General features: G+C 42.8%; 2 protein-coding genes across 2 annotated transcripts in view; one reads left to right on the forward strand and one right to left on the reverse strand.

The window, feature by feature from the left end:
* The first annotated feature begins 3,434 nt into the window (after positions 1–3,434).
* On the forward strand, positions 3,435–12,981 carry LOC106576427 (platelet glycoprotein 4). The gene is made up of 12 exons (XM_014153607.2): positions 3,435–3,743; positions 4,098–4,258; positions 4,599–4,746; positions 6,703–6,849; positions 7,059–7,150; positions 7,967–8,016; positions 8,238–8,307; positions 8,826–9,010; positions 10,912–11,030; positions 11,299–11,372; positions 11,471–11,525; positions 11,674–12,981. Exons 1-12 carry the CDS (start codon positions 3,621–3,623, stop codon positions 11,842–11,844), a joined length of 1,395 nt encoding a protein of 464 aa, XP_014009082.1. The 5' UTR covers positions 3,435–3,620; the 3' UTR covers positions 11,845–12,981.
* A 676-nt stretch (positions 12,982–13,657) lies between these two features.
* LOC106576426 (semaphorin-3C) overlaps positions 13,658–18,715 on the reverse strand; it is a 48,154-nt gene continuing 43,096 nt past the window's right edge. The window contains exons 16-18 of the mRNA XM_014153606.3: positions 18,552–18,619; positions 17,416–17,546; positions 13,658–16,231 (exon numbers count right to left, since the gene is read on the reverse strand). Coding sequence (XP_014009081.3) covers positions 15,800–16,231; positions 17,416–17,546; positions 18,552–18,619 — 631 coding nt within the window. The 3' untranslated portion in view covers positions 13,658–15,799. The remainder of the gene's footprint in view (positions 16,232–17,415; positions 17,547–18,551; positions 18,620–18,715) is intronic.

The raw sequence follows: 18,715 nt of genomic DNA on the forward strand, positions 1-18,715 counted from the left end.
TTGAGGATCATATCAAATATAAAATGTAATTAAATTTAAGCTGATTTAATATATCAAAAAGGCTGCTGTGGAAGCCTTTGTCTCCACAGATCACTCCTACCGTTGAGGACCCAGATGTGTACAAGGACATTGAGCGGATGGTGAAACAGGAGCTGAGACCTGCTGGACAGTGACTCTCTAGGCTGCTCCTGTAACCTCTAACCTGAGCAGCAGTCTAATTAGCTATACCGTCCTTCGCCTGAGTTGTGATGCCGTGAATGAACATTCTAACCTACTTCCTACATTACGGGGCCATCTTCACAAACCAACACTCGACCCCAAGCAGTAAGCTAACCAACAGAATATGCTTAAGTCTTCAGCAAGATCAAAAATAGAAAACATCTTGGGATTGTAATGAACAAAATGGGAGACAGAGAGCTGGTTTCAAGCACAGGGCTCAGCAGGTGTTTATTGCAAAGGACAACAGGAGGAGGCAGAAGGTCATACACAGGGCAAAAGGGCAACAGTACAGACAGGGAAAAGGCTAGTAACGTAGTCCGGGAGATCAGGCAATAGGTAGATAACAGGAAATCCAATAGGCTGAGGTACAGGCAGAGAGTAGGCAAAAGGCGTCGTTAGTGAGGCAGGCAAAAACTATCCTACACTGGATGCGTAACTCACGTGGAAACCACCAGCGCTCTGAAAGACGTGTCACAAAACAAACAATACCTCACAGTGATGGGTTGCAAAGAACTGAACTAAAGAGTGTGTGATAATGACATACAGGTGAGTGAACAGGTGATCAGAATTCAGGTGATTGGGATCTGGAGAGTGAGCTGCGTTCAGGGGATCTAGGTGTTTGAGAGTGTGAGCTGGAATGTGGGCTGGAAAGTGAGCTACGTTCAGGGGATGTACGTGTTTGAGGGTGTGAGTTGGAAGCAGATGTTACAGTGATATCAATTTAAAAAATGAAACTTGGCCATGAACGGGATCTTTTTCACTTACTAATACACTAGAGCCTTCAGTGGCCTCTCATTTAAAACGCACAGGATCATGCTGGTGGCCATCTGGTGGAGAATACAAGTGAAGAGAACATAGTGATGAATACTCATTTGAATCTCTGAACCCCTGAGTTCCTCAATAGCTCAACAGGTTAGTGCTGGAGATCAAGCCAACTCCGACATGGGTTTGAATGCTAGCTTTTCCCAAGATGTTTGTATTTAAGTTTTCTAGACTTGTCTGGTTAAATATCACGAATGAGCACTGGTCAGATCTCAGGAGTGGCTCATGAGTTATTCCTTGCAATGTGGGTTTGAGCCCCACTCAGTCTGTCTCTCCTTCACGGTGAAGTGGGAGGAGGTGTTGCTGGATCCAGGATGAGGTAAGTGGGCTGGGGTTGCCCAGGATGGTGCACTGGTAGGGATACCCCATAGGGGAGGGGTAGATGGGGGCACTGGCTCCCTTGGGGATAGTGGGGAGGAAAGGAGGGGCTATTAGCAAAGGTGAAGACAAACAGGGGTATTAGAGAATCAGAAAGAACAGGACAAAGGCTAACACAGGTATCTCCTACATGTGAGGAACGGGTTCAAATCCTGCAATTATTATTCAATCCTCTGATCATTTGCATGGTTAGATATGATGTCATGTCTCAATGGGTTAATGCACACTCATTCAATTCCTAAACAATCAGCTCATTGACAGACACTATGCGCCACAGAGGTGCAGCTCACAGCACATTTTTTTTTAACCATTGACAGCTCTTCCAACCTATGTGAAATGAAAAGCAAACAAGACTGATCTGAGAACCTTGCGCCTATTAATAATCATGGCACTAGTCTGAAATGGTAATGTTAGTCATGACCTCAGTCTTGCAATGCCATTAAATATAACGATATTCACTAGATTTAATTGAATACATCTTCTAATGTCATTTCTAATATATTGTAACTATTCCAATAGGTTTCACATGAAGAGAGGCATGCTTATGTGCCTGTTTGCGAAGCAAGGACCAAACATTGAAATAGGTTTAGAACTTTTATTGTGGAAATGGAATGGAGAGAGGAGGAAGCCAAGTTCTGTAGATGAAACATCCAACAGGTGGACTGTAGTGTAATAACACATAATAACACCTTGCTGTGGTGATGGTGTCATTCCGAAGTACCTTAATGTGTGAAAGACAGTCATTTCAACCAATATTTTACTGACAGTATTTTTGTTGTTGTTGACAATTAACATTTGCTTGACCAGCCTCTTTCAGATAGCAGTTTATTATGTAGAATGCACATGCTGCTTTGGCATAATCACACATAAGCTTTATTTATGTTTGGCCCAGGTTTATGCACCTGTTGTAGTGATTCTTCAGGTGGAGTCTGACACCCTCCTGTGAATTAAATACATTTAAATAAAAATGTGTCATTTATTAGACGCTCTTATACAGAGCGACTAGGGTTAAGTGCCTTGCTCAAGGGCACATCAACAGGTTTTGAATTTAGTCAGCGCAAGGATTCAAACCAGAAACTTTTTGGTTACTGGCCCAACTCACTTAACCACAAGGCTACCTGGTGCCCGTAAAGGGGAAGAACAGGGTGTGGCAGGTCAGGAGGGCAGAGGAGGCTGGTGGGATGCGTCATAGGAGGATGGACTAATTGTAATGGCTGGAATGGAATATATGGAACGGTATCAAACATATGGAAACCACACTTTTGAATCTGTTCCATTAATTCCAATCCAGCCATTACAATGATCCCATCCTCCTATCTGTCCTCCCACCAGGTTCCTCTGGGTCAGGGTGGTTAGTAAAGTAGAGATATGGATGTGGGACTGAGGGTCATCTGGAGGGAAGAGGAGGAACCTATTAACTCTAAGAAAACAACACCTGAAAAACGCATGTCAGTACGGTATTGCAATAATAAGTACTCCTGTTCAACAAAAGATGTAGGTCTGTATTTGTAACACCAGGGGGCATATTTGTAACACAGAATCTCCCACATACTGAATGACCTGACATTTGACCAGACTGAGGGAGAAGATAACTCCAATATCACTCAAATTTATGGCTGTCATAAACATGGTTTGCCATAGTCATATAATCAAGATTACGCTTCTTCTTCTTCGTTATCAGCATGAGATTAATAAAGCTCTGCAAATTCCATTGAAAACATACAGTTGTGGATATATTATATGAAAAGTACCCAATTCGTCTCCTCCGACACACCTCCAACAGTGACCATCTCATCTCTTCCTCTAAGCAGGGGAGAGCATAAAGCAACCCCCATCCCATCAGGAAATAATATTAGAATAGAATATCCAGTTAACATAGCATGATATACAGAGACCTGCTCTGTATTTAAAGGTACAGAAATCACAGTGCCTCTCAGAGCATCTCCTTCCTTCTTGACTCCTCCTCAGTTAAGCAAAGCTCTAATCAGCTGTCATATAGTGTGATGATATCTTTTGGCCAGGAGTCATCATCACTCAACCTTCAACCCCCAGCAGTCACATTATTATATACCTCTTATCAGTAGGTGGCCTGGTTTAGGACCAGCTACGTCTGCCTGTACTTGTCCTTCAGTCTCAGTCGCTCCACTGGCACAGCTGCTGCTGGGACCTACATACCCCCACAGACAGAAACACACAGCACCATGGATTGCTGTAACAAGCTGTGTGGGCTGAAGGTTGGAATTGGGGCTGGAATTGCGGTGGCCATATTAGGTATAATCCTTATCCCCGTGGGGAACAATATCATCCATGAGACTGTAACAAAGGTGAGTGTCAGCTGGCTAGAGGTGTAAACATTGTGGAGGTGGTCAATCAAATGCATGAGAGGTGGGCAAGAGAAAAATAGAAATAAGAGGATTTCAAAGAGGGCCATTTAGGAAAAAGTGGTTTTCTGCTAGCAAGAAAGGGACATGAGAGTGGATTCTAAATAGTAAGTGAAAGAAACATCTTCATTTGTTAAATCTCTTGCATTACTAGGTACCAGGTCATATTTTCCAAATGCATCTAAAAAGTTGACAGCCACTTTGGTCATAACTTAAATAAATGAGTGAAAAGTTTGCTGCTTTACTTAAAACCAGGGCACTGTATAGAAACAGTTAATGTCTGTCTGGTGAATGCAGGAATCGGTCATCGAGCCTGGGACCACAGCCTGGGACAACTGGGTGTCTGCAGACGCACCTGTGTACAGGCAGTTCTGGCTCTTTGACGTGCAGAACCCGCTGGATGTGGTGGAGAATGGGTCAAAGCCAAAATTGGTGGAGAAAGGGCCCTACACATACAAGTATGTCCCTACTCACTCAAATGTCTCTAAAAGATTAACAAAATGATGTATATATGATGTGCATCATCTCTGTTAGGTGATTTCAACGTTGTATAGAGGAAAAAAACTATGGTGTTCATCACTTTGTATTCTAAATATAATTGGATGACTTTGAATTATAAATTGCTCTTTAATTCTACAATTAATATAAATGAAGAGAAAACACCTATATTTTACTAAATCTAATCTAGAATCCAATCTAATATGGTATAATGTACGAGAGATTAAAAGTCACTGGGTGAGAAAACAGGAGACCAAAGGGTGGGTGACACTCGTCCGTGTGTCTCTCTCTACCCATCAGGACACGGTACCTGCCCAAAGAGAACATCACGGCCAACCCAGAGACCTACACCATCTCCTTCCTGCTCCCTGCGGGGGCCATATTTGAGCCCTCCATGTCTGTGGGATCTGAGGAGGACAGTGTCACCTCCCTCAACCTAGCTGTGGCTGTAAGTGGGTGACATCTCATTACATTGTAATGGCTCTCTACCTGTCTGAGTGGATGTTGTGTATTCCACCTCTGTCGGGGTTACTTTGTCTGGAGTAGAAAAAAACACAATAAGGAGAGCTGGGGTTGAAGGGAACCAGGTGTCTGGATTGTACGAGCACAACATAAATTATGGGGCCCTAGCTTTCACTGTTTTTACAAACCACAACTTATTTAGTTGTGAGTCTGGCTGTGGTGGTCTCACAACACTCCAGTGTTATTGTGAATGTTTGGTTGAAGTGCACATGTACAGTGCCTTCGGAAAGTATTCAGACCTCTTGGCTTTTTGCACATTTTGTTACTTTACAGCCTTATTCTAATATGGATTAAATCGTTTTTCCCCCTCATCAATCTACACACAATACCCCATAATGACAAAGCAAAAACAGGCTTTTAGAAATTGAAATATCACATTACACTACCGTTCAAAAGTTTGGGGTCACTTTGAAATGTCTTAGAAAGAAAAGCACATTTTTTGTCCATGCGTCCTCCGAAGCACAACCCAACCAAGCCGCACTGCTTCTTGACACAATGCACAGCCAACCCGGAAGCCAGCCGCACCAATGTGTCAGAGGAAACACCGTACACCTGGCGACCTGGTCAGCGTGCACTGCCCCCGGCCCGCCACAGGAGTCGCTAGTGCACAATGAGACAAGGATATCCCTGCCGACCAAACCCTCCCTAACCCAGACGAGGCTGGGCCAATTGTGCACCACCCCATGGGCCTCCCAGTCACAGCAGGCTGTGACAGAGCCTGGGCTCGAACCCAGAATCTCTGGTGGCACAGTGCCTTAGACCACTGCACCACCCGGCAGGCCCAAGTTTATAATTTTTAAAGGCTAATTGATCAATTGAAAACCCTGTTAGCACAGCAGAAAACTGTTGTCCTGATTAAAGAAGCAATAAAACTGGCCTTCTTTAGACTAGTTGAGTATCTGGAGCATCAACATTTGCGGGTTCGATTATAGGCTCAAAATGGCCCGAAATAAAGACCTTTCTTCTGAAACTCGTCAGTCTATTCTTGTTCTGAGAAATGAAGGCTATGCCATGCGAGAAATTGCCAAGAAACTGAAGATCTCGTACAATGCTGTGTACTGCTCCCTTCACATAACAGCGCAAACTGGCTCTAACCAGAATACAAAGAGGAGTGGGAGGCCCCAGTGCACAACTGAGCAACAGGGACAAGTACATTAGAGTGTCTAGTTTGAGAAACAGACGCCTCACAAGTCCTCAACTGGCAGCTTCATTAAATAGTACCCGCAAAACACCAGTCTCAACATCAACAGTGAAGAGGCCACTCCGGGATGCTGGCCTTGATTGGGGGAGTGTGGCAGAGATGGTTGTTTTTCTACAAAGTTCTCCCATCTCCACAGAGGAACTCTAGAGCTCTGTCAGAGTGACCAAAAAAAAGGATGATCAATGGAAACAGGATGCACCTCAGCTCAGTTTCGAGTCTCAGCAAAGGGTCTGAATACTTATGTAAATAATGTATTTCTGTTTTTTATTTGCAATACATTTGCAAATTAAAACCTGTTTTTGCTTTGTCATTATGGGGTATCGTGTGTAGATTGCTGAGGATTGTCTTTATTTAATACATTTTAGAATAAGGCTGTAACCTAACAAAATGTAGAAAAGGTCAAGTGGTCTGACTCCTTTCCCGGAGGCACTGTAGATAACAGATTGGGACTTTTTTATCCTATATGTTCAAGGACCTATAAGATTAGAGGCAATAAATACAACCGTTTGTAGGACACAGCCCTCTCTCGCATGTCACCATATCAGTCATAAAACGTTGTTGTTGTAATATTCTATCTTTATGAGCCGGGGAAGCAGTGATATGCGTGTGTGCTGACATTGTGTAATGTACTCGTTTTGAATATTGGAAATGTGACTTCATTTTTCTTCTCCTTCCTTTCAGGGTGGGTACAAGTTGTTTCCCCCATTGGTACTGGAAGCTGCAATAAAGTTAAACAATGTCTCACTCTTCCAACGACGGACAGTGAGAGAAATACTCTGGGGTTATAAAGACCCCATTCTGAAAGGGACACTGGGCCTCTTTTTTCCTGTAAGCTCACATGCATATCATTTTCATACACCTTCGCTATACAGAATAATAATACAAATCCTTTATTTCGTTTTATATGTACATTATTAAAATAATTACCAATCTGCATTATTTATGTGACATTCACTGAAAATGTAAGAATAACTTAATGAAATGTAATGTTGTGTAGCTACCTAACTGTACTATGGTGTGATGTGCTGTTTCCTCAGTACAACGGCACCTATGATGGGCCATACAGTGTCTTCACAGGCAAGGATGACATCTCTAAAGTGTCTATCATTGACAGCTGGCAGGGGGAAAAGTGAGTCTATCTTGAGCCTCAACACACTAAAGTTGATGGAGAGTTGTTGTGAGGGTTGAATCCAAATAGTGAAATGAGTACACACTAACCTATATCATAACAGGGCCCGGGACCCATGATGGGACCAGGGACCCATGATGTAATTCATGATGTAATTCTCTTACCGTTATTCCGTTACCGGATGTAAATCCACTTCACCTACTGTAATATCAACAAACAAAATAAAACATAAATATACCGTAATTCTGTGAGAAAAATGTGCATCTGCACAGTACTAGTAAATGTGTTTTTGTGACATTTTCTGTGTAAATTGTTCAAAGTAGTCCTTGTGCATAGAGTTGCATGGTTTGTTATTAAACTTTGAAATCATGGATTTTTGTTTGGCATACATTTTAAAGTGAAAAATCGGAGTCTGGTCCATATTGTCAATTCAGTCTAATGACATCATGGATTTGCAGCATCATCTGTAGTATTCTCCTGGCAAACCACATAAAACCACAGGTCTTTGGTGATTGTAGGCAGGCGCGGACTGATGCCAGATGCAAATGCCAGATGGGCTGGTCCATTTGTAGCCCAGTGGGCTTGTCTAACTAGTTTTTTTTGTTGCCCCAAATAATTATCTGGCTAATAATGGGGGCCTCAAAGAAAAAAAATAGGCCGGTGTGGGGGCCTCAAGGGGGAAAAAAATAGGCTGGTATGTTTGAAATGCCAGGGCAATTTATTGTCCCAGTCCGCCCCTGATTGCAGGTAGTTTTTGTCTGAGTCATATTACCCAAAAACGGATGGTTTTACTGAGAGGCCATTTCTCTCTAATAGGAAGGTGTCTTTCTGGAACAACACATACTGCGACATGATCAACGGCACAGGTATAGTCACCCAAATACCCAGGCAGCAGACAACTTGCATTGCATCACTGTCTGGTTGAATTATATTTTACTCTATCATCACACAATCAAAACATTTCAAATGCGTAAGAAATCAATTAAGAACACTGGAGAATAATTACTAAGTCATCTTATACTCCCATGGTTAATATATTCAATTTTATGTTCTTCACCATTGATCTGACTAACTTGTATTTCATCAGATGGCTCGTCATTCTCTCCCTTCCTGGACAAGAAGAAGCCTCTGTACTTCTTTTCCCCTGACATCAGCAGGTGGAGTGATCTGTTTTTCATTTACCTATTGGGGTGGATAGTAATGTTCTGATCTCATGTAGACTGGCGTTATGGTAAACAAAGACAAGTGGAGATGACAACTAATTTAGGTTTTGCAGTGGGCCTAATTTGTAAAGCAACTTCCATCAGCTTTAATCCTGTTCACTGCCGCCATACAGCCAATAAGCATTTACTACTTGTTTATCTTCACTATGTCCTTTGGCCTAATATTCACAGACACTGTAGTCAGATCTGGGGCCATATACAATGAGCATCTCAGAGTAGTGCTGATCTAGGATCCCCCCTCCATGCAATCCTATTCATTCATCTAAAAGACTAAACTGATCCCAAATCAGCACTCCTACTCTGAGAAGCTTTATACATACAGTAGGGCCCCTGATCTTTTATTTCCATCATCACTTTTGAGGATGCCTTTCTAATCATGACCACAAGAGGTCCGGCCCTGGCAAAAACAAAGAGCCTTGTCTCCTAAAAGCACTGTTCTTCAATGTCTTCAGGTCTGTGTCGGCTGAGTATGAGAGGAGCCTGAACCTGAAGGGGATCGAGGTGTACCGGTTCAAACTGCCCCCGCTCACCCTAGCCTCCCCTGCAGTCAACCCAGACAACCAGTGCTTCTGCACGGACTCTGTGGTCACTAAGAACTGCACATTGGCCGGAGTCCTGGACATCAGCTCCTCTCGTGGTGAGGGACACGGGCAACCATCACTAACTGGTTCCTGCACTGCTGGACATCAGCAGATAAAAATCATAATATGATCTAATGATCTATTAGCACTGTATGAATGGGACCGACGTCTAATAAATTCATATTTTACTCATGTTAGCAGACACTCTTATCCAGAGAGACTTACAGGAGAAATAAAGGGTTAATAGCAACTAGCATTTACTGCAGTTCCGTTGGACTATAAGCAGGTCCTAGAGTTTTTCATGGTCAGGGAAAACTGTGGGTACTACGCTTACAGTCGTGGCCAAAAGTTTTGAGAATGACACAAATATTAATTTTCACAAAGTCTGCTGCCTCAGTTTGTATGATGGCAATTTGCATATACTCCAGAATGTTATAAAGAGTGATCAGATGAATTGCAATTAATTGCAAAGTCCCTCTTTGCCATGTAAATGAACTGAATCCCCAAAAAACATTCCACTGCATTTCAGCCCTGCCACAAAAGGACCAGCTGACATCATGTCAGTGATTCTCTCGTTAACACAGGTGTGAGTGTTGACGAGGACAAGGCTGGAGATCACTCTGTCATGCTGATTGAGTTCGAATAACATACTGGAAGATTCAAAAGGAGGGTGATGCTTGGAATAATTGTTCTTCCTCTGTCAACCATGGTTACCTGCAAGGAAAGACGTGCTGTCATCATTTCTTTGCACAAAAAGGGCTTCACAGGCAAGGATATTGCTGCCAGTAAGATTGCACCTAAATCAACCATTTATCGGATCATCAAGTACTTCAAGGAGAGCGGTTCAATTGTTGTGAAGAAGGCTTCAGGGCGCCCAAGAAAGTCTAGAAAGCGCCAGGACCGTCTCCTAAAGTTGATTCAGCTGCTGGATCGGGGAACCACCAGTACAGAGCTTGCTCAGGAATGGCAGCAGGCAGGTGTGAGTGCATCTGCACGCACAGTGAGGCGAAGACTTTGGAGGATTGCCTGGTGTCAAGAAGGGCAGCAAAGAAGCCACTTCTCTCCAGGAAAGACATCAGGGACAGACTGATATTCTGCAAAAGGCACAGGCTGCTGAGGACTGGGGTAAAGTCATTTTCTCTGATGAATCTCCTTTCCGATTGTTTGGGGCATCCGGAAAAAAGCTTGTCCGGAGAAGACAAGCTGAGCGCTAACATCAGTCCTGTGTCATGCCAACAGTAAAGCATCCTGAGACCATTCATGTGTGGGGTTGCTTCTCAGCCAAGGGAGTGGGCTCACTCACAATTTTGCCTAAGAACACAGCCATGTATAAAGAATGGTACCAACACATCCTCCGAGAGTAATTTCTCCCAACCATCCAGGAACAGTTTGGTGACGAACAATGCCTTTTCCAGCATGATGGAGCACCTTGCCATAAGGCAAAAGTGATAACTAAGTGTCTCGGGGAACAAAACATTGATATTTTGGGTTCATGGCCAGGAAACTCCTCAGACCTTTATCCCATTGAGAACTTGTGGTCAATCTTCAAGAGACAGGTGGACAAAGAAAACCCCACAAATTCTGACAACTCCAAGCATTGATTATGCAAGAATGGGCTGCCATCAGTCAGGATGTGGCCCAGAAGTTAATTGACAGCATGCCAGGGCGGATTGCAGAGGTCTTGAAAAAGAAGGGTCAACACTGCAAATATTGACTCTTTGCATCAACTTCATGTAATTGTCAATAAAAGCCTTTGACACTTATGAAATGCTTGTAATTATACTTCAGTGTTCCATAGTAACATCTGCCAAAAATATCTAAAGACACTAAAGCAGCAAACTTTGTAGTAATTAATATTTGTGTCATTCTCAAAACTTTTGGCCATGACTGTACTGTATGCATGTACTGTGTACAGTACCAGGTGATCAACATGTACATCTTTGATATTCTCAACCAGGACAACCAGTCTACATCTCCCTGCCTCACTTCCTGCATGGTAGTCCATACCTGGTTGAAGATGTGGAGGGCCTTGGTCCTAGTGAAGAGCATCACGTCACGTTCCTGGATGTGGAACCGGTGAGAGCGCTGCATCCATTCACCTTTCACCTCTGTCAAATGACCTTCCCAAATATGCAGTCATCTGTGAATATGCTAACACTCCCCAAAAAGTCTTAGCACGCATGGTATTCTTGTGCTGTTCTCGCAATAAGCGACATCCTTTTGCTCTCGCAACTATTTCGATTTTGACAGATCATGATTGTCTGTTGCTGGCGTGTGCAGTACAGTAGGCCTAACTGCTGTGGGAATAAATGTGTCTTATTTGGTGTTTGTTTGTTTCTGTCAGACAACAGGGTTCAGTCTGAGGTTCGCTAAGAGACTGCAGGTGAACATGATGTATGGCCCCTCCAAGATCATCACGTAGGTTTAATGTCTTGGTCTATTATTTTCCTGTACTTTACTATTGTATATACAGCAACTCATCCAAGGATATCTCTCTCTCATTACATATTCTCCAGGGTGTTAAAGAAAGTGAAGGATTACACCATACTCCCTATAGTTTGGCTAAACGAGGTAAGTTATTTGAGTTGTACTTACTGCTGCCAGGTCTTACTTCTAAAGCTTTAACTTGCCTTTTATTGCATATTTCCAAAGTATTTAATGAGTATATAATCTCTCGTTTCTGTACATGCTATACCTCAACGACTGTCTGTTTCTACAGACGGCATCCCTGGATGACGAGACAGCGGACAGGTTTAAGAAGGAGCTGTTATCTCGTGTTGACATGCTGGAGACGGTGCAGTTCACGCTGATAGGCTTAGGGTCAGCAGCCTTTGTACTCTGCACAGTGGCACATTGTTTGATAAGCAGAAACAACAACAAGCTTGTGTGAGAGGGACAATGCTGCTGTACAACAGAGGAACAGCGGGGGTACAAGGATATCAGTGTGCTGTAACCTGTCACTTTTAATATCCTGCACGTTCTTCATTTCAATGTTATTTACAATGTGAAAATTCTTGCTCTGTTACATAGTGAGGATATATTGTAGACGTGAGTTAGAATGTACTTTTTGTTGTAGATATTCTTATAAACTGTTCTTTCATGTTATTGTAATTTGATTTGCACACACCTCCCTGCTAGATTTTGGTCAGGGATCTTGAAAGCTAGAATATACAGTGGTTGAAATTGCTATGGCATTAATGTAGCGAACATTCATGGCTCCAACAAAAATAAATCAAGCCGATTCAAATGTATTCAACTTAATCTCTGCTCACGCTGAAGTTGAGCCATGAATATCAATGGAGGCAGGAACGGGGAGGAAGTGAAGTTATTTTTTTATGATACCTTGCTTCTCAAGGGGTCTTAAGTAGGGTTATGACACGGCATGAGTCTAGCAAAACTGGCCCACATCCCCATGGGAAGTAACCAGCTTAGGTTCTCTCATTGCTGGAACAAACCGCTCTATTGTACATTTGAAGCCAAATTATTCAGTTTCCCTTTCACCTCATGTGGCCCGTAAATCAAAATGAGAGTCTAAACACCCCCATACGGATGATTATTCTGTGGTTTCTGGCACTTGGGTTTGTTTGGTGAGAAAGCACTGTTTTTGCCCTGCAGGAAACTTCTCTTAGTTTTAGGGGGTTTTAAATGACCATTTGCCAATTCCCGGGGCTCTTTGTTTCCTCTGTCTACTGTAGAGAGTACAGTAACAGTGGAAAGTGAGATTGAAGGAGACATCTTTACTTGCCTTAGTGCTCCTCAGCTCTCTCGCCTTCTCTGCACCAGTGCACTCTGTAAGGCAGCCATTTTCTTTCTAAGCCATATTTTCATATGGCTTAGAAACATGTGTGGCTGTTTGAAAATGAACATTAAATACTGAGTATGAATCTACAAATGGAAACTAACCAATATTCAATGCTAGTTCTAACAGCAGCTACTGATATCTTCATTGAAATATTCTGAAGAAAAGTAGGCCAATTTCTAAAATATTTAAACTTGTGGGCACCTAATAAATCACATTGTAAATCTATTCGGCTATCACTTGGAGTCATTACATTGTTTCCCAGAATTCTTACCCGTTTCCCATTTGCATGGGCAGCTTCTTCCTACCCATAATTCCTCAGAAGTGACCCCTGACCTTTTTCTCAGTATTAATGCCGCGTTCACGTGCTAGTCGGAACTAGGAAACTTACATTTTTGACTTGCTAAATGGTTGTAGTTATTATACACGTGCCGCGTTCATCCAGTTAGCAAGATGGAAATTTCAGCGTTTCAACTAACACATGAACACGGCAAATATCTAGCCAATAGAACAGTAATGTGATTGTTTTCATTCATCATACAATTTCATCAGTGGAGGCTGCTGAGGGGAGGATTGCTCATAATAATGGCTGGAATGGAGTCGATGGAATGGCATCAAACACATGGAAACCATGTGGTTGATGCATTTGATACCATTCCACCTATTCCACTCCAGTCATTACCAGAAGCCCGTCCTCCCCAATTAAGGAGCCACCAACCTCATATGAATTTCATACATTCAATAAATCTATGTAAAGCCTAAGCGTGACTGTGAACGGTGAAAGTGTATCACATCTGAAGAGATAAGTGAAATATGGGGACTTACTGCTCCTTGGAATGATCCTGCTGTTCCTCTGTCAGATTCATCTAGGACTACTTACAACCAAAATGTATGAAATTCAAAGTAGTTTCTAAATGCATTTATTCAGGCTGTCATTACATTAATAAATAGAAATACACCAGTTTTATGATAACATGGAAATGACATTGAACATTCACTATGACGACACTTCTTTGTTAAAAGTTTGAATCGATCTCAAAACTTCAATGAGTCGTCAGTCTAGAGATTTATGTTAAGGAAAAGTCAGACCTTCAAAAAATATTTTGTCAAAATGAAAATATATCTCTACGATTTGCAGATACGGTCGAGAATATTTTATGAAATATGTTAAATTATATACACTAGGGTCACATTCAAAAGCGCAGATCCACAAAAACTGGACACAATGACATAAGTTATAATGATGAAAATATAGAATGAAAAACACTCTGTACACATAACAACCATGAATACATCTACACAGACTATACTTTGAGACAAACAGGAAAGAGCTATTCACACTATATAAACAGAGTGCACCAATCTGACCATCCCACAAACTGTGAATTAAATGCATTATTCAAAATGATTAAAATGATATTCAAGTTAAATGGTCATCATGATTATTTTTGATCATGCATGTCTGTCTTGCTGTGTGTGAAATGAAAACTCAGTAAGGAGATGAAATATATCTCATCAAATCATGGATCAAGAAAATGCGAACCCCCAAATCAGGAGTGTATACATGCATGTACCTGAATACAAAAGCTAGGATGTGCGTGACTGCTATACTCCATCAGTATAAAACCAATCCAGCAATGTATTGCAAATAGCCACAAAGTTTAGATGGATTTTATATACATTAACATGCTTATGTGCTGACAACACAGTATCATACACTATCGAAGAGATAATGGAGAGATACTTGTACAGTATGGCACAATGTCCCGTACCATTTAAGAACATAAATGTTCCAAGTAATGTGAATAAATACAGGAAAAAAAGACAGAATGTAAGGATGCTGTGACCTAACGTTTTACATGACCTTTGTCCTATTAAACGTGATGTTTAGAAAATGACTAAGTAAAGATTGTGAACATGTAGGGTGGTCTTGCCCGTGTTCCTATAATAAATTGAGCAGAATCCCTCCCAACAAAGGTTCTTTGCTCACACAGCGCTACATGTTCTAGGGTAACGGTACTGTCCATATGGGTGGCAGCTGAGCTGGAGGTGTACTTTGGCCTAGCCACTATGTTTTCATTTCCAAGGCTGGAATCTTTTTATTGGGACCACTTAGTATGGACAATATGCCCTTTGTATAGACAGTGCTGCCATTTTATCTGGTGTTAGGAGGGATAGAGTTCCTCCATAGAGACAGAGCTACAACGTGTACATAGAAACGGGTCATACAATGAGAGATTTGTTTTGATCTTGATGATAGCTCTGTCGTTTTGTCAAATGTAAAACTGTAATAGGTGGTAGTTGTAAACAGTGTCCATATGGAAGAATATGATATGAATATGAGTCAATGTACAGTTGCAGAGTGTAAACAGCTAGGGTGCTCCCTATAAAACACCCCTCTTGGATATGCAATGATAATATGCCAATGATTTCCCTACTCAAATTACAACCTTCACCATCTGAAACTCCAGGTTTGTTCTCCTTGGACCAGACAACCATTCATATTAAGCCATTACATGCTGCCTGATACATTTCCCCATTCTGTAAATGTCTATACTGCAATATACTACATTACTGCTATCAGACCATTGCCTACTGTATAGCGTGACTACAGTATACATGTGTGGCAAGTATTATCATACAACTACATGAGCAGCAGTGAATGCAGTAAGTCATCCTGTGTATGTAGCCAACGACACCTGAACCCGATGCCTAAATCCACACATCTCCATGTGTCCTGATCCAGGGTCAGGGCTTACACCTCTGTCTAAATGGCGAGTGTGACAGGATGTGAGATGTGTATGTATATCACAGTAATCTGGTCAGCGTACCTCATGCATATAAGACTACAGACAGCCCCAGGCAGGGTGAGTCCCACTCCCACTTCCTCCTTGTAAACCTATAGTAGCTAGAGCTGGGGAAGCATTCAGTTCAGGTCCATTGCCTCTGGGCAGGGCGGGAGCTCAGGGGATGTGTGTGTGTGGCCAGGTGTGTGTGTTCATGTATACCCCCCTCTCCACAGCCGTTAACCCCTTGTTTCCCCCAGTCAGACATCAGGCAGTTCCAGGTGGTTCCTGCGGTTACGGCTCTTCCGGAGGTCTAGCAGAGGCTTGAGCTTGGCCATGTCTCCCCGAAGAGGGGGCCCTCCCCTCGGCCCCTTCTGCTGCCTGGCCCCCTGCAAGCTCTGGAGCTGCTTCCTCTCCTTACAGTACTGCTGTACGGCCAGGCTCTCTGCAGGGCTGAAGGCTGAGAGCAGGGCCTTGGGGTGCAGGGTGCTGGCCCAGGCCCAGGGAGACTGCTGCTTGTCCGTCAGCACTGACACCATGGCCTCACTCAGGACACGCAGGCGGAGCTTGGCCACGGTGCGCTTGAAGGTGTTCTCCGTGGCCAGGCAATAGTACAGGCCCTGGTCGGACAGCTGGACGGAGCGGATGAGCAGGCCATGGTCAGTGGCGACCACACGGTCACCCAGCTTCACCTGGAAGGGGGAAAGAGAGGTGTCAGCAGAATGGTCTTAATTGTCCTATAGCATAACACATTATCCCACAGCATGATCTATAATCAAGTAAATCGAGCAAAGACAAATCAACTTCAAGTGGCACTCCAGTCTCCTTTTCACCTCATTTAACACTGGATTTACTTAACGTAAGGCACATCTCAATAGGTAGTCCAGGTATGTCATTACATAGCACAAGGAAGGGGGGGGCTTTCCTCTTTTATTCTCTGTTGTTCCTCAAGCAAGGGGGGAGGCCCATGACATCACTACTTCCCATCAGCCATCAATGTCCTACTCCTAGAAGTTTGCTGTTGTGTCTAAAAAACACAATTTTGCTCAAAACAAACATTTTTTACCCTCTAGGGTGTCCTTTACTGTACGTATACTGGGGATATGGCTTTTCAACAGTAAAAGGTCAAAAATCACTGGAGGACGTCTTTAAACAGTTCATCTGGAATACTCATTCTCATAGAATCTCTGATATAAATATTACTCATGAGCTACAAACAGTGAAATCTGTAAAAGATGTGAATCTTTATCAAAGAGCAGGTTCTCTTTGCACAGCCCCGTATCATTTCTCATGGCCTGATGGGTAGCAGGAAGTCTTAGAGGGTGTCAGTAATGTGAAATGTTTCCCCCCGTTGAGAATAGACTCATTAGTTAGGCTCCATATCACATCTGATCTACAGTATATCACTACTCATTATCTTGTTACACAGACAATAAATACTTTGCAACGTCATCCCCGAGGCATGCCATGATAGTGGTCTGATATTATTTCAAACACGTCATCACAGTCGAAGGATTGTGTCAAATGCCTTGATCTAGTTCCAACTAGTTCCAACTAGATCAAGGCGTTCGACACAATTATTTGACACAATCATTCGATTGTAACAACGTGTTTGATAATGTAATCGACCACCAACAGCCTTTGTACTCAGTCTGTCCCGTGTGTTACTGACTGAGGAAAAACGATACCTCCTTAATCCTCCTTCATGTCATGGGATTCCATATTTGCTTAAAAAGTCATTGATTTCCAAGAAACTGGAGTCGGAATTGAGCCATTTGAGCCAGCTCCGACGTTGAACACATAGAATGAATCATTCCATTTCTATGGTTCAACCCAGCTTCTCAGTTAACTTTGACTCGGGAAGTTGTTGTCTGACCTCTTTCCTCCGGTCATTGTCTCTGTGGATGAGCCAGCGGACGGAGGCCTGGGGAGACTTAGGAAGACACTCCAGGAAGGTGGTGTTGTTCTTCACCCCATACTGGGTCATCTCCACCGCGTTCCTGTACGCTGAAACAAGAGCGTTTCACACACGTCAACTCACTGACAGACATAAACCACACAGTTGTATGATGTAGGTCCCAAGAGTCAGGGTCAAAAGTTGACCTGAGGGTTAGTGACACCTGCAGTACAACCAAACCCTCCCAGTCACTAGGGGGTGAATCCTAACTTCCACTGAAGTCTAATTTTCACTTAGTCTCACATTGACTTTAATGTTCTAAAGAAATTTGACTCAAGTTAAGATTATCCCCCATGTACGCTTGTTTGTCAGATTGCATTCCCACTGAGATGCACTTCATATCTGTATAGTAGAACAAGCTAGGTTGACCTGGTCTTTAACTGACAGCATTGCCATCTGATGTTTATGTCCCAGACAACTAGCTCCATGCTGGATGGATGACAGGGTATAAACTAATTAGCACCAATGACCATATGGTTTAGTCCCATGACATATGTTCAATTACACAGACTTATACTGGAATGTAGCACTATGAGGGCCGTAGCTCTTCCCCTTGTAAGACCGCTTGCCGACAGCTGATTGAGTGAATCATCTCTGTGTAGTCTGTTTGCTTACACACACACACACACACACACACACACACACACACACACACACACACACACACACACACACACACACACACACACACACACACACACACACACACACACACACACACACACACACACACACACACACACACACACACACACACACACACACACACACACACACACACACACACACAGTCTCAAGGGGACAATACAGTAAAACACAATGCACTTGCTACTGAACCACGAGAGGGCATGAACTCAAATGACCCATAAACCAACAGAATCTATGTTAGACCCTTTTAGAGTAAAATGAGTACAGCTGGGATAGACCAGCCACAGAGCAAATGAGTCGAGGAAATCAGATAAATGGACTAGCATACCAATGCCCTCTGTTGGCCAATTCAACAGAGCTGTGGGTTTCTCAGGCATTGGGTACATGTTGGCTGGATGTTGTCATACCTTTCAGGTTGAATCCTCTGCACTGAGTCAGTGGGTTGCCATGGATGATGTCCTGTCTTCTGCTCCTTCTGTATAGAAACCATAAACATACATAAATATTTCCAATGCCACAATACAGTCCCGTATATATGTTATGTACTGTGAAGTGGCATAAACGTTGAATC

Source organism: Salmo salar, chromosome 17 (genome assembly GCF_965601325.2).
Source record: "Salmo salar chromosome 17, fSalSal1, whole genome shotgun sequence".
Taxonomy (NCBI): Eukaryota; Metazoa; Chordata; class Actinopteri; order Salmoniformes; family Salmonidae; genus Salmo; species Salmo salar.